Source organism: Phyllobates terribilis, unplaced genomic scaffold (assembly GCF_046119375.1).
Source record: "Phyllobates terribilis strain yellow unplaced genomic scaffold, ASM4611937v1 Scaffold_7__3_contigs__length_470593459, whole genome shotgun sequence".
In the NCBI taxonomy this organism is placed as follows: Eukaryota; Metazoa; Chordata; class Amphibia; order Anura; family Dendrobatidae; genus Phyllobates; species Phyllobates terribilis.
The window spans coordinates 80,537,394-80,562,888 of record NW_027362767.1 but is presented as its reverse complement, the minus strand read 5'-3'; the positions used below and the strand labels follow the sequence as shown (position 1 = coordinate 80,562,888).

Below are 25,495 nucleotides of genomic sequence, written 5' to 3'. Positions count from 1 at the left end.
GCGCTTCTCTGGTTGTTTTTTTTCTTTCTCCATTGCTGTGAAGGGAAATATTGAATCACCTGCTGACAGGAGAGATGTAAAATGGCTCCTCTTATAAATAACGACATAATGAAGGGGATGACTTACATTTCTATTACCTCACTCATTGTGGTTGATGTTCGTGTCAAACGTAGCGGTGTGTACACACGTCTTCCTGTGGTAACACCGTTAGTGACGTGTCGTGCTTCACTTTTTCCCACTTTTCCTTTGCGCGTAAATCTCAACTGTCACCACTAGAAGGCGCTATTGACATGCAAACATTTGCAGGTGCCTGCGCTTCTGTTTCGCATCAGACTGGAATGTAATTTTTACCTTTCGCCGCTAGATGTCACTGTGACTAACCATGAACTTGGCCGCTCCTGCTTTCATGGTGGCGACTCTATGACGCTGCGATTCCACGTGAAATATCAGCAGCGCGTCTTCCGCCTGCAGCTCTGCTCCTGCGTGGATCTGACGCGCCTGCTCGCGGCTGTCACTGCGGGAGTCTGACGTTACGCTTTACGGCAGCTCTACCAGGTATCAGTTTTGTGTCAGTCTCACATGTTGGGAAGTTGTGTTTGCAGTTGGAGCAATGACTTTGTAAGTCCTTGTTCACAACATGACAAACTATATACATGCTGGAGAAGGGATTGAGCGATGATCACTAGGGGTCCGGCTGCTGGGACCTTAAAGGGGCTGTCCACTTGTAGGAACACTTTACTTACATGCATGTGTTTTGGGCCAAAAAAAAAACATTTTTGCAATTGGATTTTTGTTCAAAATGTTTGTTTCTACAGGCTGTGTCCCTGTACACTCCTCTTTCATGTGATCATGACCCTATCTGGAAAGCCCTGATGGTGCTATAGAAGGAAGCCTAATAATGTATCTGTCTTTTCTGAGCTCCTCTCAGCCAGATTAAAGTAATAAAGTCTCACTGACAGATTCTCAGTTAACTCATTCTGCTGCCAGTAATCAACACAGACCAGAGAAGGTAAATGGTGTAAAATTTATTTTTTCTAAGAAACCCAGCTACAAAAAAAACCTCTTTAGCTCCAAATATTTATTTTAAAAACTCTATGAAAAGGATAATGTTCTGTTCATGCACACATCAGGAATTGAGTGAGACTGGTGTCCCACACATGGGAGCCGACTGATATCAGTCAGATGTCACCAGCTCTGCTCGCCTCCCAATGTGGGGGTGAATGGAACCAGATTACCCCTTTAACCGATCCTGAAAATTGAATCGCAAAGTCTGCTGTGATATGAACATCAGTGAGTTTGTGATCATCCACCACTCCCCCTACAGACAGTAAATGGAGCTACACATGGTCACCTCTCTGTTCACATGGGGGTCTTTGGAAGGCACACTTTTTTTTTTTTATTTTTTTTTTATGGTTTTCAATGGGGTGAGGATTCTATAGGGATATGTCTTTAAGCTTCCTTGCTTTATTACCCAGTGAGCACCACCCCCTTTATGTAAACCATAAAAATACCCATATCTCTGCAACTGTAAGGTAGATTTACAAAAAAAATAATTAGGGGAGTAGTAGGAATAGAATAAGAGCAAAAACTGCCCACTCTTGACTTGATGACAGGTCCTCTTTAACACATGACTGCAGGATGTGACAGCCCCCAAGGTTTGCTTGTGGTAACAATGGAGATGCAGGTTTGCTTAAGATCTGTGTAACGTTTTCATTTAAGATCATTTATATGTTAATTCATTTTTGTATTTTAATTAAGACTTTATCTGTAATATTTAAAGAGAACCTTTTACCCTTTTGAGCAGGCTACCATGGCATAGTGACTATAGAGCTGAGCAAAATGTATGTATATATGTAAAAAAAAAACAAAATCACACAAAAATCATCAATGGAAATCAAATTTATTAACCAATGGAGGGCTGGATTTGGAGTCACCCCCAAAAAACACACTACAGGCTGATCCAACTTTGATATAATGTCCTTAAAACAAGTCAAAATGAGGCTCAGTATTGTGTGTGGCCTCCATGTCCCTGTATGACCTCCCTACAACACCTGGGCATGCTCCTGATGAACTGGCCTGTCTCCTGGTAGCGCCTCCAGCCTCTGGACACTACGCTGACAGACACAGCAAACCTTCTTGCCACAGCTCGCATTGATGTGCCATCCTGGATGAACTGCACTACCTGAGCAACTTCTGTGGGTTGTAGAGTCCGTCTCATGCTACCACAAGTGTGAAAGCACAACCAACATTCAAAAGTGACCAAAACATCAGCCAGAAAGCATTGGTACTTAGATGTGGTCTTTGGTCCCCACCTGCAGAACCACTCCTTTATTGAGGGTGTCTTGATGATTGCCAATAATTTCCATCTATTGTCTATCCCAATTGCACAACAGCATGTGAAATTGATTGTCAATCAGTGTTGCTTGACAGTTTGATTTACTTGGAGTTATATTCTGTTGTTTAAGTGTTCCCTTTATTTTTGAGGTGTGTGTGTGTGTGATCTCTATCTTTTTTTTTTTTCTTTTAAATGTCTCCTCCCTATTGTGAAGATGTTAACTTGTAATCAGGTTATAATTTGTTAGAGTTCAACTGTGTGCTTCCATAGATTCTTCTCTAGGGGGTGTGGACTTCCTCCCCTGCATGAGGTTGACCAATTATAAACAAGCATTCTCATGCAGGGGAGGAAAGAACCTGCCCCCTCTCCCCACAGATCTCTGCGGAGCTGAGTTGTGTAGCTTTACAAACACTCCCAGATTTCCTGTGTCTACTCCCCCCCCCCCCCCCCCCCTGCCACAGTGACTGCTGTAGCAAAAGCCTGATAACAGATTCCCATCAAAGTTTAGCTAACCTAAAAAGCTGAATTTTCATTTTTTATTTTTTTTCCTTCCTCTAGCCCCCCCCCCTCCAGTCTACCTTTAAATCTTACTGTGTTTTTGTGGGGGATGATTCACAGGTAGAATGAGGAGAAATTACCCGAAATTTCAAGGTAGAGGACAAAGAAGATCTCATAACTGTTGTCGTCATAGCAGGGATTCGCGGTGGCAGAATAATGAAAGGTGAGATTGATTTTTATTATGTATTTTAACAGTAGCAGAACAACCAGTCCGATCATCCTGTGCTCCCTTCCATTAGATATTATGCAATGTGTCACCACATCTTCTCTTTCGTTACCATACAAGAATGTAAAGAAGCAGATCAAGAAACCCGCACCGAAAACAAGGCCAAGCATATACTGCGTGCATAGGAGAATGTGAGATCATAAAGGACTCATACCTTGTGCTCACTGATACGATCATCCAGGGATAGTCCTGCTCCCACAATAGCCTATGGTGTCTTAATGGAGTAATATACGTTCCCTAATAAGATGGAAGGGAGCAATCTCTGGCGCGGTCTTCACGAATGAATGTCGCGGTAGTGTGCATGATCGACATCCGGATCATCTAGGCCCCTGTTCTTGGTATTGGTGGAAGCCATGACTGTTGGGCCCCCAGCAGTTGGGAAGCTTATCCCCTATCGAGTGGATAGGGGATAACTTTTTAATACCACCAAAGCACTCCAGAAATGAAGGCATATCTCAAGAGGTCATCCCTCCATACCACGAATCACCGTACTTTTCCGACACACTTTGTGAACGATGAGGGATCTGTCGAGTGTTAAGTTTAAACCTGTCTGCGCCCAGAGCTCAAATAGTTGAGCCCACCTCAAGGAAGTGACAGATACACGTCTTACTATGTGAATAAACTGTTGTGTCCAACCCCTAAACTAATAGTACGCTTCAGGGTCCATGACCGGCAATCCTTCCGCATACTTTCCTGTTTGTAGGGTTTCTAATTTAATCAGAGCAGGGCCCCCCATCCTCATCCTCCTCCATACTCAATATCAAACACCTAAAAAATGTTTGATTTTGCAAACCAGATGCCTTGGGACCCAAACTGGAGCATTATGTAAAATGTACATTACTTGGCTCATCCAAACACTCTTTAGTTGGTTCAGCCTGCCAATGACTGGGGTAAACTATGCCACATCTTCCCCTTAAGTTTAAATGTAGGCCTAAGGGATTCGAGGCAGGAACATTCACGTCCAGATATACTTTTTTTTTTTTTTTTAAGCCTTTTTTGCACCTCAAGGGAATATCATTTTTGTCTAACTGCAGGGATTGGATGTCAACCAGTAAAATTAGTTTATTTCCCAGACCTGAGAAGGTGCCAAACTGATATTCTCCATTGTATTCCCTGAAAATGACCAGCGTCTGCTAAAAACGGAAGCATGTCCTCCACTTACAAGGCTAGTTTCTCCTCAGTTATCCCTCGCCTAAAGTCCTGACAACCAACGTGTGCCGTAATACACATTGCTAGTGGCTTGATGGAAATTTCAAAGAGCTGAAGAGATGAGGCAACCCAGCCATGGGCTCCTTCCCAATGAGATTGCTCGCTACAGTACATCATTAACTTCTACCACTACCATAGAGTAGTTATGCTGAAGACCTGCATCTCCCATCGCCTTGTGCATCCCCGGAGGAGGACCAATCATGGCCATAGTCACCACTGCCTTCCGTAGTTCTAGACTTGGAGGGGTCGCCATCTGGCCTTGTTCTTCCTGTGACAGTATCAGGTGGTAACACCATCCAGATAGGAGGCTCAAAGCTAATACTGCATATTGCCAAAAGAACACCATACCCACAGTGATGCATGGTGGAGGCTGGATTATGCTTTGGGTTTTTTTTTGTTTTTTTTTTCTTTTTTGGCAGCTGTAACTATGGCTTCAATCAAAGTGGAGGGAATTTATGAACAGTTCCAAATGTGAGTCAAGTCAATTTTGCAACAAAACCTTCAGGCCTCTGCTAAAAAGATGAAGATTAATCTTTTAAGCATACCTCTAAATCAACAAAAGTATGGCATTGGCAGAAGAAGATAAACCTATTGGATTAGACCAGACCTGGATTCAATTGTTAATCTGTGTGAGACCTGAAGAGGTGCTGTACATAGGAGATGCCCTCTGAACAGATTTGGAGCTACTTCAAGGAAGTGCCATGCTTTCTGATAAAATCCTACCCAACAAAGACTGAATGCTGTCATAAACTCAAAGGGTACTTTAAAAAAAAAAAAAAAATGTATGTATGTTTTCTACCACCCGAAAAGATTTCCATTGAACTGTAAAGATTATGGGTGACATTAAAAGTGGAAAGTTCTAAAAAATATTTTTTAGTGTGTGTGTATATATGTATATATATATATATATATATATATATATATATATATATATATATATATATATATATATATATATATATATATATATATATATATATATATATATATATATATATATATATATATATATATATATATATATAATTAATTTATTTTTACCTCCACGACAAACCTAGCAGCTCAGGTGGACTGTGACAAACACTTAATATCTCTGCTACATATCTGCTTTTTTTGTGTACGTCTTTTGCATTTGCTTTTTATACATCTTTTATGGTTAGGTCGGCAGCAGCGTCATCATCCTCAGCATTTGCTAACGCGAGCACCTCGGCAGGTTCTTCATCAGCTTCATCTTCCTCTGCTTCAGTGCCCAGTAAGCATTCTTATTACTTATTCTTACTATTAGATCTTATTACTTTTGACTTTTCTTTCTTACAAAATATACAGCATTTGGCCCATGAGAATGTTGCCTGTGCTGATTTCTGCTTGGAATATCTGCAGAAGGTTTACAGTAACAGCCATATGAAATCCTCTCTGAACTCTGCCACAACCACATGCAGATCTTCCTGTAGATTTGCAGCCTGAAAAATCCACTGCTTGTTGACCCAGCCTTTAAGGTTTTTTTTAAATTATTTATTTTTTTAATTACGTTTTTCAAATAAGTTTTAAGTTGGCCAGGTTCATGTGATAAGTCTGACACTTATTTGGATTTATTAACCTCACATTAAAGCATCAACCTGACTATGACTTGAATTATTACTGAGGACGATATCTGATTATCCCAAGGATAGCTTGTCCTTTTAATGTACAAAAATGTAAAGCTTATCAGTCACTGCATTTTATTTTTTGATACCTGCAACTTTATGACTTTGAAAAAATCTAAATGGTGTTTCTGGTGTCTTAGACCTTCCAGGTTTTTACTATGATTCTGAAAAGAACAGATACTTTCGCTTACTACCAGGACACAATAACTGCAACCCCCTGACCACAGAGGGGATAGTGAGGAGGGTAATGGAGGTGAAGAGGCTCAAGCACCTGGAAGAAGATAAGAATAGGAAGGTGAATCTTGCTATCATTGCTTTATACTTGGAAGATAATTCATCTGTCTTATATAATGTTACATTTCTACACTGGAAACGCCTCTTGGATTCAGACATTATTATTTTTTCTTCTATCAGCAGGTTTTTGTATCCTAATCTGAGAGCAGCATGATGTAGGTGCTGAGACTGATTCCATTGATGTCACTTACTGGGCTGCTCGGTGCAGATTTGGTAAAATCCGTTTTCTCAGCTGCAGATCTCAGTGCTCTGAATGCTGAGCTGTGTATAACCCTGCCCACACCCCTGATTGACATATTGTCTTCAGTGTACATAAAGATGCCAATCAGTGGTGGGGGCGGGTTACTGGGTAGCTGACCAGGAGGCACGAGACTCCTAGTCCTGCAGTGATGATCCCCTGCTGATAAAATACTGATTTTTATTGAACCTACAACACACAGCCCAGTAAGTGACATGACTGGAATCAGATTCTGCCCCTGCATCATGCTGCTCTGATTACATGGCAAAAACCTGCTGACCGATTCCCTTAAACTACAGTAGTGTTGGCCACATTTCAGTTCTGTAAAGAGCCATAATAGGGATTTTATTGACTTGCATAAGCTCATAATTAACCTTAATGTTACTTTTAGCTTGATACAAAGGGGTAATTTTTTATTTTTTTACCTTTTTGGAGGGTAAAATTCCAAGGGGGCAACTTCAGTTGTTCCAACACTGTACAAAGGTGGATGTATTGGCTCTCAAACAGCATTACTTTATATATATTTTTTTTACTATCTTGGTAGTTGTACTAGTTAATTTATGTGCCTGAAAATGAAAAGGTTTTTTTTGCCTATATTGCCTAACATCTGGTATCATTCCATGCAGAAATCGAGCAGACTTGGATGTAACGCCTCATTGCTACTTCGTAAACAACAGATTGGTTTGCTGCCCTCTACAACCTACTGCAGGTGTGAAAAATCTGTATAAAGTCGCCAAACACATTATTATAAACCATGAGCAAATCTAAGAGATGCCTCTAATTGGCATATACCAGCTGAGGCATCTTCACATCCATACTAGATTATACAAGGATGATAAAAAGTGACCGTGCTTCTTAATGAATTAATATCAGATATGGTTCATAATATATGGAAGGAGACCACACACGTGCTTGGTGCAAAAATAAGTCTGAGGCCCTCATTCACGTGTGTTTTTATTTCACCCAATTCATTTTGTCTCCCTTTAAAAGTTTTTTTTTTTTTTTTTTCTGTGTGGGCGGCGTATAGTGATTTCAGATGTTTTCACTTCATAAGTTACGAGTTTTAAGCAAATTGTAAACGTTGCTACAGTCCTCTGTTCTGCCAAGTTTAACACTCAGGTTCACATACGGCTTTAAAGAAGACAACCCCTTGCGATATAATGCAACTCTATTTATAATGGTTGATTTTAAAAAAATAACAATTCTTAAACCTCATCCGTCTGGAATATCAGAGAAGCAATCACCAAGACGGAGAACCCCTGGAAATATCACAACACTGCATGGGCAGGTATCGCATACAACACTACACATCAGTGCAGGTACAAGGCTTCTGTCTCAGTAATATTTCTCTGGCCTTATATAGTGAATGTACACTAGGTCTAGTTCACCTTTCCCCCAACAGTGGCCAACCGTCAGGAAAAGATAACTCAGATACCGGCTCTCACACAGACAATGGTGGGCAATAAACCAACAGCATTGAAAAGCTATTGGTGGTCACATAAGTAAAGTAAATACAAAGGTTAAGTAAATCTTCATGCTTTACAATAACAAACTGCACTATTTGAGAGTTGAATCTTACAGACAATGTGAATAAATAGTTCTCAAGATTTTGTTATTTAGGCTGCGTTCACACATTGCGTATTTGCGCGCACTTTTTCAAAATACGCGATGTGCCTTGTGTCTGCCAGCAAAGTGAATGGGAAATTCACTTTGCCGTTCAGACACTGTGTGATTTTACGCAGCTGCGTCCTGCGCTTTCTCCTATTGTGCCCATTATAAGCGATGGAATTACGCAGCGGTGTTCACACACTGCGTAATTCCAGCGCTTTTTTTATGGAGGCGCAGGAGAAACTATGGATACTCGCCTATTCGATGGATGGGAGAGCTGTCCTGTCCCGCGTTTCCAGCATCTGCCGGTGAAGCGATCAGCTGTAAGCTAACAGCTTGTAACCGGCTTCTGGTCAGCTGATTTACAAGCCGGTCACGTGACAGTCAGCTGATTGCTTCACGGCAGATGCTGGAAGCCACGGGACCGGAGCAGACGCCTCTCCCATCCATCGGGTAGGTGAGTGTCCATAGTTTATTTCTTTTAAAGCAGTGTGTATGTACTGCAGCCAGAAGCTGTCTGTACATACACTGCTAGGGGGACACACACACAGACACATACATTACACATGTCACACTTCATTTCGCTCTGCGTTTTTTGCTGTGCTTTTTTACGCAGTGTGTGAATGGAGGTGCTTTTTTTTTTACCTGCGTAAAAAAACGCAGGGAAATACGCAATGTGTGAACGCAGCCTAACATTGTCTTGTGCCTAAACATCAAGTAAGGCTACAATGGAATGAGCATTACCTATCTGTGAATATGACCAGACCAGTACTGGTTTGAATGCATTCTGTATATTTCCATATGGACTCAAAATATCCATTTTTATAATCACACTACATCCTCCCCTAGTGTATTTGAGTTCACCAAAACTTTGGTGGAATTTTTGTGACTTGGAGCCGAAAGCCATCAAAAAGTCAATTTTTTTGCTGTGCGCCATTTGATGAATATGGCATAAAAAAGGCAACCAATACCACAAGACAAAATAAAGGGGACTTAAAAAATAAAAAATAAAAAAAAATACAAAAGATTAACATGGGCCATAACTTAGAGAATAGTATGCTTCCATAATTTGTATTGCTGATGTACTAATTATGAGGAAACCCACACTAAGTGCATAGTGCACCCACCCCGAGGAAGCAACAAATATACACGTGAAACGTTTGTTGGGGTTTATCTCCCTGTAACCTCTAGCATCCACCATGGGCAGGGGTGCAAAAATATATATTATATTCTTTGTCCTTCTTTTTTCTGTGTGGTTATTTCTATTTTTCATGTGTTTTCAATTAACTCCTTTTGTGTTCTAATTGAGATATAGATGGATATATATTTTTTTCTAATTCATAAGCTTACGTAGGCTTTAACCAAACTCTTGCTAAACATGTCTAGTCAACCTGATTAGACTGTAATTAAAGGGAAATTGCCTCCTATTTTTCAACACCACTTTCGGCAGCAGTCCCGTAGAGAATGAAGGGAGTTGCAGTCTAGCATACTGATGGGTGAGAGCCTCTTAATCCAGGATAATATAATAGTCTCACAGTCCATTACATAAACCCATCCACAGATTTAGCCTGTCATCACATAGTAAATATGATCGAATCGTACATTGTACCTGTACTCTTAGTTTCTTCTCCCTGCCGTCCTGTAGACGCATGCATGAGCTGAAGGTGAGCTGTATGCAGAAGAAGGACGTCTCTATCATTAACCCTGAGCCGCTTGCTGAGGACACGCACACCTGTGAATTCATTGTCGTAAGTTTCTCTTTATTGGGATTTATTGTAGATGAGGCTAAATCTAGTGACCGTTTCTGATATTACAAGCGCGCCCATCCTATGTACCCATCAGACAGACTCCTCGGGCCAAAGGTTATTTTCCGTGAACGACTTGGACAATGGATATTGTAAATACGGCCTTCTGGAACTTAACGGGCTCTGGAAAGATATCCCAACAGTGGAGAATCACGAGACTCTATTTTTCAGCAATCAGAAGGTAATGCGCTGACACTGAAATCATTTCTTTGATTTGGTAAATGGTTGAAAATTTCTACAAATAAGAAATATATTGACAAAGAAATAAAAAAAAAAAAAAAAAAAAAAAAGTCAATTTTTTTTTTTTTCTTATCTTGCCAAATAAAGTCTGCACTAAGATCCCCATGTCCAAAACCACCCAAGTTCTCACTCCCAAAGCCCTGGAGGGACAAAATAAAAATAAAAAAACTCCAAAGGGGGTTATTGCCTGAGTGAGCAGTGGCAGGCCCGTGTCGGAGAGCTTTTTTTTTTTTTTTTCGAGATGGGACTTACAAACTCCATGTATTCTAGATTAAAAATTTTAAGTGATGGGTCTCTTTAAAGCTGTAATGTATGATGTGTTTTTTTTTTTTTTTGTCCAAAGGTGATTACTGCCTGTTGGGCCTCAATGAATGTACAAGATTCACATGTTTTGTATCCTTTTACATTACTAACTATAAAATGTTTCCGGCATTGTCCTGATCTCCTATATCTGGCCATCTTACCAGTGATCTGCTGAGTTACTCATCCTTAATTGTCATTCAGAATCTGTTTTCTTGGAAAACCATCTGCCCCAGGCCGCGTCAGTCTTATCCCTGCAAGCCGTTTTGGAAGGTTTGAAGATGGTAATATGTTTTTTTTTTTTATCAACTTGTAGAAGAAAATCTCCCATTCCCTATACCTGTACCATGTGTAGATCTTAAAATTGTAAAAAGTCTGGTGGGGTCTTTAGTTACTTTTTTTAAGTTTTAGTATCTTTGTAGATATCAGTCCAGAAGTGGTGTACAATTTTCAGTTCTCGAGTGCCTGGACGTCGGCGTGGTGCTCTAACCCTCAGATGGAATGTACTTTTGCAGCAGGTTTGTGACCATCGAGCGGGTATGATCTATTCCTATCTTTAATTCTATTTTATGTTCATTTGACTTACTATTGAGGTGACTTTCAGGACTGGCACAGTCAGACAGCCGTATAAATCGGACCAAGATCGGAACACAGTGCACGGACTGGCCGGCGGCTCTACTGACCCAAGTGCAACAGCTGCATAGAAATACATGTAGCGGTCACGTTCAGGAGAGTCGCTGGCCAGTCCGAACATTGCTGTCCGATTTTTATACAGCAGTCTTGACTGCATCTTAGAAGGAATAAATCAATAAGTAAATATGTTCTTCCAGTCACAGCAGGTTGTCTCCCTATAGGCCGTGTCTGGTACTGCATCTCATCCCATTCCCTTTAAATAAAGTCTAACATTTTTTTTTTTTTTTTTCGATAATTTATATAATAACTTTTATCCCATTTAAAAAGAAAAAAGTTTAAGACAATTCTTTGTTTTTAAAACACTGGGGGATGCAGCTGCTGACACTTGGTCAGATCACATCCCTGTCGGGTAGTGGAGAGAGATTTTGCTTGACTACAATAACATGGCACTGGGCTCCACCTACTGCTGTAAACTGCACATGCCAGGGGGGCTCTGACACGAATACCAATGGCAGCACCCAGTGGCTCAGTTCAATAAAGAGCAATTTGGTTGGGATAGTATACCCTATTCTGTGGATAGAGATGACTTCTAAATTTGAGCAAACCCCTATAATTGCTGTGTTTTTTTTTTTCTGTGACAGCCCTTGTAATTTGTAACTGGTGTTGCTTTTCATTTCTGTGCATTGTTGTTTGAAGTATTGCTTTTATATGGTTTGTGTCCGACATTAATACAATAAATAAAATCTTCATAGGCCCCCAAAATATAGGATATTTAGATGACTTAATTTGTAGTGTTTCCATCGAATTAAGTGGTTATCACTAGGATACGGCATCACTTTGTGACTGGTTAGGGTCTGACCTCTAACCCCCCCCCCCTCCTCCTCACAGATCCTAAGTATAAAGGGTCAGAGCACAGATTTAACCCTGCATCCGCATGCTTAGGGGTTGGACCCACATTGGTTGCACAGTGATGGCTTAGTCAGAATTTTGCCATTACTTTAAGATGAAAAGAAGTTTCAAGTGGTTAGTCTACCTTGGACACTTATGGCACATCCAGAATGATCGGTTACCAGAGGATATGCCATAAACGTCTAAGGCAGCAATACCCCTGTAAATACAGCCATGGGTAATTTTTAAACCTACTTAACCTGCTCCAATATATATATTTTTTTTATTTCTTTTCTTTCTCTCGCCCCCTTTTTATCTCCTCCTCTTCCTACCACCCCCCCTTCCCCCGGAAAGGCCTGCAGAACCAAGTCGTGGTCCTGAACATCTATACAGACATTCAGTGCAATTTCCTAACAAACAGTGCTGTTTTGGCTCAACAGTTTGCTTCCCAGGTATGTTGGCAATAATTGAGGGCGCTTTTTTTTTTTTTCTGTTTTATGGTTGAAATTTTTGAACATTTTGAGCAACTTATTTCTTTGATTCTGATTTGCATGATTTCCTTTCCTTGTACAGAGAAGAGAAAATTCACATGCACTATAACTTTATGCCAAAGGCAAACCTAATACATAATCGCACGTCTTACCTGCAAATTCTTGATTTGTGCAGACTTCACCCTCTGCATGCTAAAATCTTCAGCAATTCGGTGGCATATTTTCTCCTAAATCAGCTAGAGCGATTGGCTATTAGTAACTTCATAATTGTAATACTGATGGCCTAAAATGTTCCCTTCCTTTTTTTTCTTCCTTAAACTTGATGTTTTATTAGACATTATACTTATGTTTTCTGATATATTAATGCTGATAGTGTTGTTTTGTTTTTTTTTTGTAACTGAAAATTATTTAACCTTTCAATAAAAATTTAATTTTGAATTATCAGCTAGAGCTACAGTTGGCTCTAAACCAGTCACACACCCATTAAAGTTATTTGCATCTTTTATAAATGGATATTGTCAGCTTGTATTTACAACAACTATTTGGCAATTTACTGATTATTATAAATTTCAGCCGTTTTTTAGACATTGACTTTTGTTAGCCTTGGTACCATCCACCACTGCTAGATGGCAGAATATTCAGTGCTTACAAGCCCTTTTATAATGAACTTGGAAGCACTGTTGTGAAGCTGGCAGGATCGCTGAAGCGCGCAGGTAACTTCTAATGCTGGACGTACTTACAAGCTACAGCGGTGGTCTGTCTCCTAAGCAACAAGCTGTTAATAAAGGAAAAGTGTTTATCTCTAGACCGGCTACAAATTTTAATAAGCAGTAAACTGCTAAAGTGCTTGTTTTTACAAGAACTATCCAACAATATAACCTGTTCAAATTCTCCATGACTGTTAGATTTTAGTGTGTAGCAGGACATGCATAGAGAAGTAGAAAAGAAAATTATCTAAAGTGTGTGTGTGTGTGTGTATAGATAGTGCTTTTACTTAAAAAAAAATAAAAAAAACTTTAGTTGGTGGGGCAGTGGCTAATAGATTTTTTTGTTTCTTTTTTTTCTCTTTCCCCATGACGGCACCACGGAGAGAGGGGATCCGCCCTTCAAGGACAGGCAACCTACAGATAAAAAGGGTGGCACCTCTCTCCCGCATCAGTTGGTTTCCTGTCCTTGACAGGGACCTGCGGATGAAAAAATCCTGAAGAAACGAAGAAAGAAGATTTTACTTACCAGGCCCAACCAGTCTGACTCAGGCAGTGGGGGTTCCCTGCCTCGGCTGGTGCGGTGTCCTGAAGTGCCACAGCTGGGGTCAGCGGGCCTCCAGGGTGGCAGGGAGATGCGAAGCTGAGCCGCGGTCTCCTGTGGCGTCGGTCCCAAGCGGTAAGTATAGGGGGTTGGAGTAGGCCTGGGCCCTGGGCCTTGTGCAGCGCGCACCCGCACGCCGAATCGCTATCCGGCAAGCATGCAGGGCGCTCCCCCACGCGCCGGAAGTGACGCAGGAGGCGTCTGGAAGTGACGCGGCCGCAGATCCCTATGGATCCCTATGTTCAAACGCGCGCGCGGGAAAAGCCTAACATGTAGGACACAGCGGTGCCCTGGCCAGAGGGGGGCGCTCCCCGCATCGGTGTTGGAGGGGGAGGGGGCGGTCCCCTGCATAGCTTAAATAGCCAGGGAAGCAATGGGAAATGCTTCCTGGCATACGTTGAGATCAGCAGTATGAGTGACCAGGAGCCCCAGGAGGTGCAGCCCCTGCGCCCCCACTCGCCATCGCCTCAGAGGAAATGCATGAAAGGACCCTCCAGCGGCCCTCCGCGTCAACATACTCAAGGTGATGGAGGAACCGGTCGGTCCGGCAGGTCTTCTCAGCGTGGCAAAGATTCCGGCACGGCATCAGCCTCGGCGAAAGACCCAGCAGCTACCAGAGCAGATTCCTCTTCGAATGCGGTATTCCCTCTCTTTCGTCTGGGCGGTAAGTGATCTTCGTGAAAGTTCACTTGTAACTTGGGCCCTCCCCCCTCCCTTTTTTCTTCTTAGGGAAGGAAGAGCACGGGGAAGTTTAAACACAGGGCCTGCGCACTTTGCGCAGCGGATCTACCCACCACATGGCAAAAGAGACTATGTAGCTCATGCATCGAGCAAACCATCTGTGAGGAGACCCCTAAGTTTGCTACCGAGCTCAGATCCCTGATAAAATCGCAAGTCGAAGATACCTTTAAATCCCTCCAAAAGGGGGGGGGGAGAAGCATAAAAAAACTAGGTACCTTTCCCCGGTGTCAGTCTAGTAAATCAGATGAGGAAGTTGCGGCATCTGAATCATCCTGTTCATCATCTGCTTCCTCATCTTCAGAGGACGGGGTTCGTAACTGTTTCCCTATAGACAGAACAGATAGCTTAATCAAAGCAGTTAGGTCCACCATGGGGTTTGTAGACCCTCACCCCAAAAAGTCCATCCAAGAGATAATGTTCAGTGGCTTAGGTCAGAAAAGAAAGAGATCCTTCCCTCTTAATGATCAGGTACACGATCTGATTAAGAGAGAATGGAAGAAGCCAGAGAGGAAAGGGTTGTTGGCCCCGAAAAGGAAATACCCCTTTGAGGACCCTGTATGCTCTTTCTGGAATAAAGTGCCAAAAATTGACGTGGCGATAGCCAAAGCCTCTAAAAAATATTCCCTGCCATTTGAAGACATGGGGGTACTCAAAGACCCTATGGACAAAAAAGCGGACTCCTTTCTGAAAGGAGCCTGGGAAGCGGCAGGGGGGGGGGGTAAAACCTGCAGTGGCAGCCACTTGCACAGCCAGATCCTTGATGGTTTGGCTGGAAAAGCTGGAATCTCAGCTAAAAGACAAGGCTTCAAGGGAGGATATTATAGGGGCCATCCCTGTGATGAAAGGCGCAGCGGCTTTTCTGGCAGACGCCTCAGCCGACTCCGTCAGACTGGCAGCCAGAGCAGGGAGTTTTTCAAATGCAGCTAGGCAGGCCCTATGGCTCAAATGCTGGCCAGGCGACCTCCAAACAAAATCCAAACTGTGCTCCATCCCGTGTGAAGGGGAATTTTTGTTCGGATCTACCCTGGATGACATCCTGGATAAAGCCGGGGATGACAAAAAACGATTTCTGGTCCTCTCCAGTTCATCATTCAGGGAAGGGTTTTCGGAGCAAAAAATTCATGCGAAGGAGGCCCCCCAAAGATCAGGATAGGTGGGAAGATAGGAGACAGAGGAAGGCCAAGGGATTTATGTTCAACAGGCCCCTTAGTGACAACAAGAAGCCCGCCCAATGAAACGCAGCCCCAGGTGGGGGGAAGACTGCTCCATTTCCTCCCAGCCTGGGAAAAGATTTCAAATGTGGGCTGGATTTTGGGCCTGATAAAATCTGGGCTAAAACTCCACTCCTTGAGGAAATTTCACAGTAACCCCCGTAAGGTCCTCAGTGGTAGAGCAGTTGACTCTAGAACAGGAAGTCCTAGACCTTGTGGACAGAGCAGTCCTGCAGGAGGTCTCAGCTCAGGAGGCAGGCGAGGGTTTTTACTCCCCCCTATTCCGCAGGAGAAAACCGGACAGTACACTCAGGACTATCGTGAACCTGAAGAAATTGAACAAGTTCTTGAATATACAACCTTTCAAGATGGAATCAATAAAAACTTGTGTGAAATTACTGTTTCCAGGCTTTCATGACGGTCTTAGACCTAAAAGACGCCTACTATCATGTCCCCATTCACAGAGACTACCAGAAATTCCTGAGGGTAGCAATACCAATAAGGGGCACAATCAGACACTTTCAGTATGCGGCTCTTCCCTTCGGGTTAGCAATAGCCCCAAGAGTCTTCACGAAAGTGGTGTCGGAAGTCATGGCTCATCTGAGGGAGAGGAACATCCTGATAGTCCCATACCTAGACGATCTACTGGTTATAGGCAACTCGTTCAGCCACTGCAAAGACCAGCTAGCAGTAGTCATGGATTCTTTGACGAGTTTGGGATGGCTTCTAAATCTAAAAAAATCCAGATTGGAGCCAGTTTAGCTACAGGAATACTTGGGTATCCTGTTAGATTCAAGGAGTCAGGAATGCCGTCTTCCGGAAGGGAAAGTCCAAAATATGATAGCCCGTGTCCTATGTGGAAAAGCATCCGGTTATGACACTAAGGGGAGCAATGTCCCTCCTAGGTTCTATGACTGCCTGCATCCCGGGTGTCCGCTGGGCTCAGTTGCACACCAGGGTCTTACAATGTGAGATCTTGGGGGCGGAAAAATCTCTAAGAGGGCACTTAGAAGGTTGACTGACCTTATCCTCAAACTTTACTTTCCCTAACATGGTGGACAAAGGAAAAAAATCTAGGCAGGGGCGTCCCATGGACAATATCGGCACCCCAGATTCTGACGACAGATGCAAGCCCCAGGGGGTGGGGGGGCTCATCTAGACAACCAAGTGGCTCAGGGGGTCTGGGCAAAGGGGGTGGAAGGTTCTTCCTCCAACATGAAAGAACTTCTGGCGGTGAAGTATGGCCTCTTGGAATTTCTAAACGTGTTTTAAAAGGTCACCACGTGAGTGTTCTCAGACATCCGGGTAGTGGTGGCATATCTAAATCATCAGGGGGGTACCCGGTCCATCTCCCTTCTTGAGGCGTCAAGCTCCATCCTCCACATAGCAGAGAGAAATTTAGAGTCCTTATCAGCTCTGCACATAAAAGGGTCAATGAACGTCACGGCGGACTTCCTAAGCCGGACCCAGTTGAGACAGGGCGAATGGGAGCTGAACCAGCTAGTGTTCAAAAAGATCACGAGGGCTTGGGGAATCCCATGTATAGACCTATTTGCCAACTGGAAAAACAAAAAGGTGGACACGTTTTGCTCGATCGACCCCAGGGGGAACCCAGTAGCACTAGACGCTTTTTTGATTCCATGGGACCACCAGCTAGTATATGCCTTTCCTCCGATTGCTCTCATTCCGGCAGTTCTGAGGAAGATCAGGGAAGACTAGGCGAATGTGATCCTGATCGCCCCCTTCTAGCCAAGAAGGCCTTGGTTTTCCTGGCTGAGGATCATGTCCGTCTCCGACCCCTGGGTCCTTCCGGAAGTTCCGGACCTGCTGTCTCAGGGTCCAGTACTCCACCCGCAGGTAACAAACCTGCACTTGAGAGGTCACTCTTGAGGGATAAAGGGTTTTCCCCCAATCTAATCTCTACCTTGCTGCAGAGTATGAAACCTGTAACTACTAGGCTCTACGGGAAAACTTGGCAGAAATTCCTTTCCTTTGCGGGTACGGATATAGTAGGGGAGGCCCCCGTGGTTACCATCCTGGAGTTCCTTCAGAGGGGGTTGGAGCTGGGGTTGGCCATGAGCACGCTGAAGGTTCAGGTGGCAGCTCTGGGAGCCCTGTATAACTTTAACCTGGCAAGGGATAGATGGGTCTCCAGGTTCATCAGGGCATCTCATAGATACAGGCCCATCCCCTCCCGGAAGGCTCCTCCGTGGGATTAAAATCTTGTTCTTTCAGCCCTGACCAGAGGCCCCTTTGAACCACTAGGGGAAGCGTCCCTTAAAATCTTGTCCCTTCTGGTAGCCCTCACCTCGGCTCGCCGCATTAGTGACATCCAAGCATTATCCGCGGGACCCCTCTTTACGCAGATTCTAGACGACAGTGACGCTTAGGATCGACCCACCGTACCTTCCTAAGGTGGGATCCCTTTTTCACAGGTCACAGGAGGTCACCCTCCCTTCCTTCTGCGCAGCCCCAAAAAAACAAGGGGGAAGAGGCCCTTCACGCCTTGGACGTCAGGAGGTGCATTATGCAATATTTAGAGGCCACACGGGAGTGTAGGAAGGACGGGGCTCTTTTTGTGTGCTTCCAGGGATCTCGGAAGGGACAGAAAGCTTCCAAGGGAACCCTGGCGAGGTGGATAAGGGAAGCCATTTCCCTGGCTTATTCCTTAAGCGGGGATACAGCGCCAGTGGGCCTAAGGGCTCACTCGACGAGGGCAGTGGCAGCCTCCTGGGCGGAGAAGGCCGGAGCTTCAATCGAGCAGATATGTAGAGCGGTGACCTGGTCTTCTCCCTCCACGTTCTTTAAACACTACCGGCTGGATCTAACATAGTCTTCAGATCTTACCTTTGGCAGAAGGGTTCTGGAAGCGGTGGTCCCTCCCTAATCTTCACTGCTCTGCAATCTCTCCGTGGTGCTGTCATGGGGAAAGAGAGTAGTTGCTTACCGGTAACGAAATTTCTCTGAACCCATGACGGCACCCGTACATTCCCTCCCCCTTTTTTCTTACACATGGGTGTGCACAATCGTTACTACCTGTTTTGTTTAGTCACAGGGTGTGTCTGGAAAAAAAATAAAAAAAAATAAAAAAATATATAAATAAAAATGCCATATTTGGTGTTACTAACCTGGCGGTCCTCTCGGTGCTCTGTAAACCAACTGATGCAGGAGAGAGGTGCCACCTGTTTTATCTGTAGGTTTCCTGTCCTTGAAGGGCGGATCCCCTCTCTCCGTGGTGCCGTCATGGGTTCCGAGAAATTTCGTTACCGGTAAGTAACTACACTTTTTTTTTTTTTTTTTTTCCCCAACCTGCTTGTTTCTAGCTCACGCTACTGATTTGTGGATTCTTCATATTTTACAGCTGTCATGGTTCAAAAAGAAATGATTCAAGAGCAGTTTCTTTACTTTTTAGACTTTATTGCTTTATAATGGCTGTCGCTCTGGAGAAGTGTTCTCTATTGATCTTCGAGTCCCCCATAAAAATTGGAAGAAAGGGATATCTTTCTCGCAAAACTCCAGCATCTCATGTCTGCGCCTTCTCAATGATGAGAACTACATGGTGGTGTCTGATATGTCTGGGCAGGTAAGAAGTGGCTTAATATTTTAAAAGTCCTGTCTAGTCTTGAAATAGATGGAGAAGGGTCGCCAAACACTTGTTTGTCACTACAAAAAACAGTAGCACATTGCCCATTTGTAAATGGGGAATATGCTGCCAGTAACATGATTCTGATTAATACGATGGTTCTATCCTCATTCTCCCTATAAATCTTCTTCCCCCTGTATGATGCTGACCAATCATAAGCGGGCAGGAACACTCAAAGGAATGAACTCCTATTAGATAATATCCGTGGTAGGGCAGGAAAGAAGATTAAAGCTATTTCACTTGTCTCATACACTGAGAAACATGCTGAAAGCTATTGTGGGGGCGTGTTCTTTCTCCAGTGTGTTGCTGCCTGCTTATGATTGGTCCACATCATACAGGAGAACAAGTGCATGCCACCAGTGAAAACTGTCTAATTACACGCACTTGGACTTAAACTAATCTTTCTTATTAGGTGCCAAATACTTTGATTGCTTGTAGCCACTACTACATTGTGTATCCAATTAGAAAGGAAAAATATGGTGAAGGGTCCTCAAATAACGTGTATAAAACTTCTTGCAAATAACTTGTTTAGTTCTAAGCAATAGAGACATCTTGTGTACTATGGATCTTAGAATAAGGGAGTTTTACTGTTAATTTTAATGTGTTAGATTTGTAAAGAATTTTGTAGGTAATAAAATATAAGGATTAAATTGCAGATTTTTTGTTGCACTCTGTAGATTAAGCTGTGGGATCTGCGGATGGTAAAGCCTGTGCGGAGCTATGAAGGACATGTTAACAGTTATGCTTGCCTACCAGTGCATGTGAATGAAGATGAAGGGTTGCTTCTTGCAGGTACAAAACGTGCCCAAAATATCTCAATTCATATAGTTCTAAGTTTTAAAGGGCTGGCTTGTGTGGACAACCTTTACTTCTAATATACTTTTCTCGTCTTTTGGCATTAGCATGAATCTGCTGGCTGATTCTTTTTTTTAAAAAAAAAAGTTTCCCACGGAAGGTTAGACATTATTCTGATGTGAAATGCACAAAAGTGAAACAAACCTATATATTTTTATTTTATGCCTGCACCTCCTGGTGCAATTTTTGGTACTTTACATCTGCCATACAGTTCTAGCGACATGAACCTTTTTTATGGTGAAGGAAAAAATTACAGCTTCAAAAAAATTGCAAACTTAATTTTTTTTTTAAAAGAATACTTTTTTTTTTGGTCTTTAGCAAGGGGGTGGTGTTCATAAGGTAATTATGCAAAACAGTCTAAAGACACGCCCCAGAGGATCCTGAGAGTCACACAATCATTGTGCCCTGTTTGGTGGGGATTATAGAGATCTTAAATGTACAGTATAATTTGACACTCCTGCAAGGGAGGGGCCTGAGGGGCAGGGAGTGACATACCTCACAGCAGCTGTGAGCTGTACAGGACTACCTCCTGTGGACTCCAAGCAATGCGGTCCTTTGTGTCAGGTATTATAATTCAACACAGAGTTATGGGAACATGATACATCCCAGTGATACACCAAGTATATTTTTGGAAACCTAAGAGAATGGTGAATGTCACCCTGGCTTTCAGCACCGTCCAGCGCGTAGGGAAAGGGAGATGTGCAGCACAGCCATGCGGGAGCCTCTAAGGGCCCAGTGCTTGGTATCCATGCGTAACGGGGGCCCGGCTGGATCCGATGACACCAGAACGACTCATTAGGACCGTCCATTAAGGAGGTATAGCCCATTTTAGCTTTTGGGAGTTTTTAGCTGAGTGACCAGGGGTGGAGATTTCGGTTCAGCCAGGAGGAAGGAGTGTGAGTGGCCCAGAGGGATAAAGAGCCCAGCTGCCCTGGCTCCATTGTCTTTTTCCTTTTGGAGGCCGTGACAACACGTTGTGTGGGAGAAGACCTGCAACAAAGAGAGAGGGCCCCACAAGCTTCCCATGTAGCAGCCCTTCCCCTGAAAGCCAGGCCAGCCATCTGACTGGTAACTGACTCTTAACTGCTTTATATCTTTTGTACCCTTACTATGGTGTTTGCAACTCTGACCATTGTGTATGTATAACCCTTATGTATTTAGTACATTGTCTAGTGTGCCCCTAAGGCGATTAAATATAATTGAACGTTGGTCTGCTCTTTTATTTCGATCCATGAACTCGCGTCCATTCGGTCCAACGAACCCGCTACCAGGCTGGTTTCTAGCCCGATGTAATTCCGTAATATATAAAAGAAACTGGCAGCTCGACCAGACTCTGCTTCACTGGAGCTAGTGAAGGAGCCTCTCAGCCTGACAGGGGTGTGAGCGAGTGTGGTGCCACATCAGTGACTGAGTGGACCTCCTCCTCTCACTCCCGGGTACCTTCCTGTACCCATGTGAACAGGGGCTGTCTGTGTAGAACTGTACCAATCTGACCTTGCGTGTCCTCAAGGGGGTGCAGAACGTCATGTTGGTGCAAAGGGCAGATCCGTGTCACGTGATGCCTCAGGTGGGTGGGGTGTGGATCAATCACATGTGGTGGCAGCAGTGGGATTCTGCGGGGTCTCTGCTGCCATTTCTTCACACACCCCATTCAGTAAAGGCATAAAAATTGGCATCAAACCCATGTCTAGAACCGTATGGAGGATTAAAAAAAAAAAAAAATGCAAGAGAGCAATGGGAATAAAATGAGGGCAAAATTGGAAGATTTTGACCTGGCCAAAAATATTTTACAACGAACCTTTTTGTAGCGTTGAAAAAAAATTAACATATGCTGGTTGCAGGGCTCCAGACTTCAATGCATTTTGTTTGAGATCACTCAACTTAGATGCAGAAAAGTGTAATTTATTGACTTATGCAGTGTTATAAAGGGTGAACATGCTTTGGTTAAATGAGTTGCTGCTCCCAATCTGCAGTTTGTCCAACCCTGAAAATCTGAATTTAATGCATTTTGAAAAAACAAACTTGTAGAAGCGGAAAATGTTTTTTAAAGGAAAAGTTAATTTCTAGTGTTGAGCGAGTATGTTCCGTCTGAGTATGCTCGGGCCGAGCTCCGAGTATTTATAGCTGCTCGGTGATCTGGTTGAATCGCTCCCGTGTGCATGATTTGCAACTGTTTGACAGTTTTATTACATGTGAGGAATGTCTATTTCTTAACATGTAATAAAGCTGTCAAACAGTTGCAAATCATGCACACGGGAGCGATTCAACCATTTCACCGAGCAGCTGTAACTACTCGGAGCTCAGCCTGAGCATACTCCGCGAAAGGGTTAATAGAACATACTTGCTCAATACTATTAATTTCCAGTTCACATGTCCAATGTAAGTGTTCTGGGCACTCTTAGGGACTGCAATTGGCTGATTTTTATTAACTTTCCATATATAATGTTAAATACTTAGCCAACAATACAACTAAAGTTGATGCATTTTGCTTTGCAGTTGGACAAGATTGTTATACAAGAATATGGAGCTTCCAGGATGCCCAACTTCTGAGGTCAATCCCATCACCGTATACAGCCTCCAAGGAATTTATACCAAATGTGGCATTCTCTGCCTACCACGGCGGGAAAAGACCTGTACCTGGATTACTTATGGCTGTCAAGACAGAATTGTATCACTTTACTTACGACACCCGGGACTTTTAATACCACTGCAGAACCTGTTTTGCAGTGACTTTAATCCAGTTTATACTTCAGTATCTTCCTGATACCGGACAGCCGAGCGTTCTACTTTTGGATAGAGCATACCGTATGTATTTTAAGCAGCATAAATCATTTAATTTCTGAATGATTTTTAAGAGCTTTTCAAAGCTAGCTATTAAAATTATATTTTTTACTGTATTTGATGTTTTTTTGTGCTTAACACTATCTTCATGTACAGCAACTTACACTGCTAGCAGTTGGTTAGAATATAAGTAACTTGCCTTTGACATGGGGTGGGGGGGGTGGCCGCCACTGGAAGTCAATGGAACAGCTTAAAGCTATGGATTTGAAGCAGAAATTTCCTGAGCGTTTCTGCATCTCCTTGGCGAGAAAAACGCTGTGGAAATTCCACACTTTTTTTCTCCTCTCTCCCGCATCAGTTGGTTTCCTGTCCTTGACGGGATCCTACAGTCCGGAGGAGGCATACCTGCGGGGTGCCAGAAGATGGACGTCGTGGGATGCCAGGCCCAGCCAGTCCGATCCAGGCAGCGGGAGTCCCCTGCCGCGGCTGGTGCGGTGTCCTGATGCACCATTGCTGGGGTCAGTGGACCCTTAGGGTGTGCTTAGGGGGGATCCGGACGAAGAGGCAGGGCCTGTCGGGGCCGTTGAGGACTGTGCTGGAACCCCCTGGTTGCGGAGGTGAGAGCGCGGCCCGGCGGTGTGCATTTCAACTTCCAGGTCTGCCGCGCGGCACCGCAATGCATGATTGGGTGGCAGGTGCAGGGGAGGAGGGGGCGTCGGGTCACCACAGGCCCTATGGGAGGGATTCCCAGTGCCTTAAGACAGCGAAGGATGCCAGTAGTTGCTCATCAGAGCTCTGGCACGCTATGTAAAAAAAAAAAAAGTGTAATAGGGAGCAAGAGCTACCTCCTCAGTCGCCACCGCCAACCCAACGAAAGAAGAGACCGGGCACCAGGACCGGAACAGTGGAAGCGGGCGCTCCTGCAGATCGTCGCAGCAAGGACTCCACCTCGACATCTTCCAGGAGGACTCCGTCTACAAAGATGACTCCACCTCCTGAACCGGTACCCGCTCTTCCATCTGGTTGGTAAGTGAGCTTCGTGAAAGTCCACTTTGTAACTAGGGGCCCTTGCTCTCTCTCTTTTGTCTCCTATAGGTAAAGAGTACAGGGAAAACAAAAAATAGGACTTGTGCACTATGCACTGAAACCTTGCCCACTACTTGGGATAAGAGACTCTGCAGCTCCTGCATTGAGTAGACTATATGTGAGGGAACCCCGAGATTTGCCTCTGAATTTAGAGATCTGATTAAATCGCAGGTCGAAAACACCATTAAATCTTTTCAGGGGGGCAAAGGTTAAGGAAAACTAAAAACATATCCCCCAAGTCCAGGTCTAGCAGTTCTGAGGATGGCGGAGATTCGGACACTTCCACCTCTTCCTCCTCCTCATCTACAGATAGAGGAGGATGGAGCTGTTTCCTTATTGTGGAAACAGCCTCCTCAAGGCTGTCAGATCTACCATGGGATTAACAGATCCCCGGCCCAAAAAATCCATACAAGATGTGATGTTCAGCGGTCTAGAACAAAAAAGAGATCTTTTCCACTCAACGAACATGTTCACTCGCTGATTAAGAGAGTGGAAAAGACCGGAGAGAAAGGGCTTCCTTTCCTGTAAACGAAAGTACCCGTTTGAGGACCCAGCATGTTCCGTTTGGGAGAAAGCACCAGAACTGGATGTCGTCATAGCCAAGACCTCAAAGAAATACTACCTTCCATTTGAGGACATGGGCGTCTTAAAAGACCCCATGGATAAAAAGGCAGACACCTTCCTAAAGGGTTCCTAGGAAGCCACTGGGGGGGGGGGGGGGGTTAAAACCCGCGGTAGTTGCCACGTGTACGGCCAGGTCACTAATGGTCTGGCTGGATCAGCTTGAATCACAACTGAGGCAAAAAACATCGAGAGACACAATCCTTGAATCTATCCCGATAATGAAAGGGGCAGCGGCCTTCCTGGCTGACTCCTCGGCGGACTCGAAGTCAGGTTAGGTGCTAGAGCAGCAGGGCTTGCTAACGTGGCTAGATGAGCCCCCTGCCTCAAATGTTGGCCCGGGGATCTGCAGACTAAATCTAGGTTGTGCTCCATCCCCTGTGAGGGTGAGTTTCTATTTGGGCCTGCCCTTGATGATATCTTGGATAAGGCTGGGGACAAGAAGAAGCGGTTTCCTATCTTGTCTAACACTACTTGCAGGAAACCTTTTCGGAGTAGAAGGTTTATACGTAGGAAGCCCCCTAAAGAACAGGATAGGTGGGAAGACCAAGGGATTCCGATTTAACAAGCCCTCCAGTGCTAACAGAAAGGGCCCCCCCCCCCCATGAAGATTTACCCCGGGTGGGGGGAAGGCTATCAAGTTTTCTCCCGGCCTGGGAGCTAATATCCGACAGCTCATGGATTCTGAGCCTAATACAATCAGGCCTGAAACTCCAATTCCTCAAATTCCCTCAGCAAAACTTTGTTATAACCCCCGAAAGGTCTTCAAAGGAGGAGCAAC

The 25,495-nt window shown here is 44.0% G+C and overlaps 1 protein-coding gene across 2 annotated transcripts; it reads left to right on the top strand.

The window, feature by feature from the left end:
* The first annotated feature begins 395 nt into the window (after window positions 1-395).
* On the top strand, window positions 396-23,123 carry DCAF4 (DDB1 and CUL4 associated factor 4). Of its 2 annotated transcripts, XM_073638876.1 has the most exons (15): window positions 396-555; window positions 1,805-1,841; window positions 2,954-3,056; window positions 5,489-5,580; window positions 6,112-6,266; window positions 7,130-7,212; window positions 9,757-9,859; window positions 9,954-10,097; window positions 10,500-10,549; window positions 10,661-10,740; window positions 10,879-10,974; window positions 12,332-12,429; window positions 19,141-19,311; window positions 20,049-20,163; window positions 22,723-23,123. In XM_073638876.1, the coding sequence occupies exons 3-15, from the start codon at window positions 2,959-2,961 to the stop codon at window positions 22,926-22,928; spliced, it is 1,491 nt and encodes a 496-aa protein (XP_073494977.1). In that variant the 5' UTR covers window positions 396-555; window positions 1,805-1,841; window positions 2,954-2,958; the 3' UTR covers window positions 22,929-23,123. The 2 variants fall into 2 exon arrangements, with proteins under 2 accessions (XP_073494977.1, XP_073494976.1); XM_073638875.1 differs by lacking the exon at window positions 1,805-1,841 and having other exon boundaries at window positions 397-555.
* The last annotated feature ends 2,372 nt before the right edge of the window (window positions 23,124-25,495 follow it).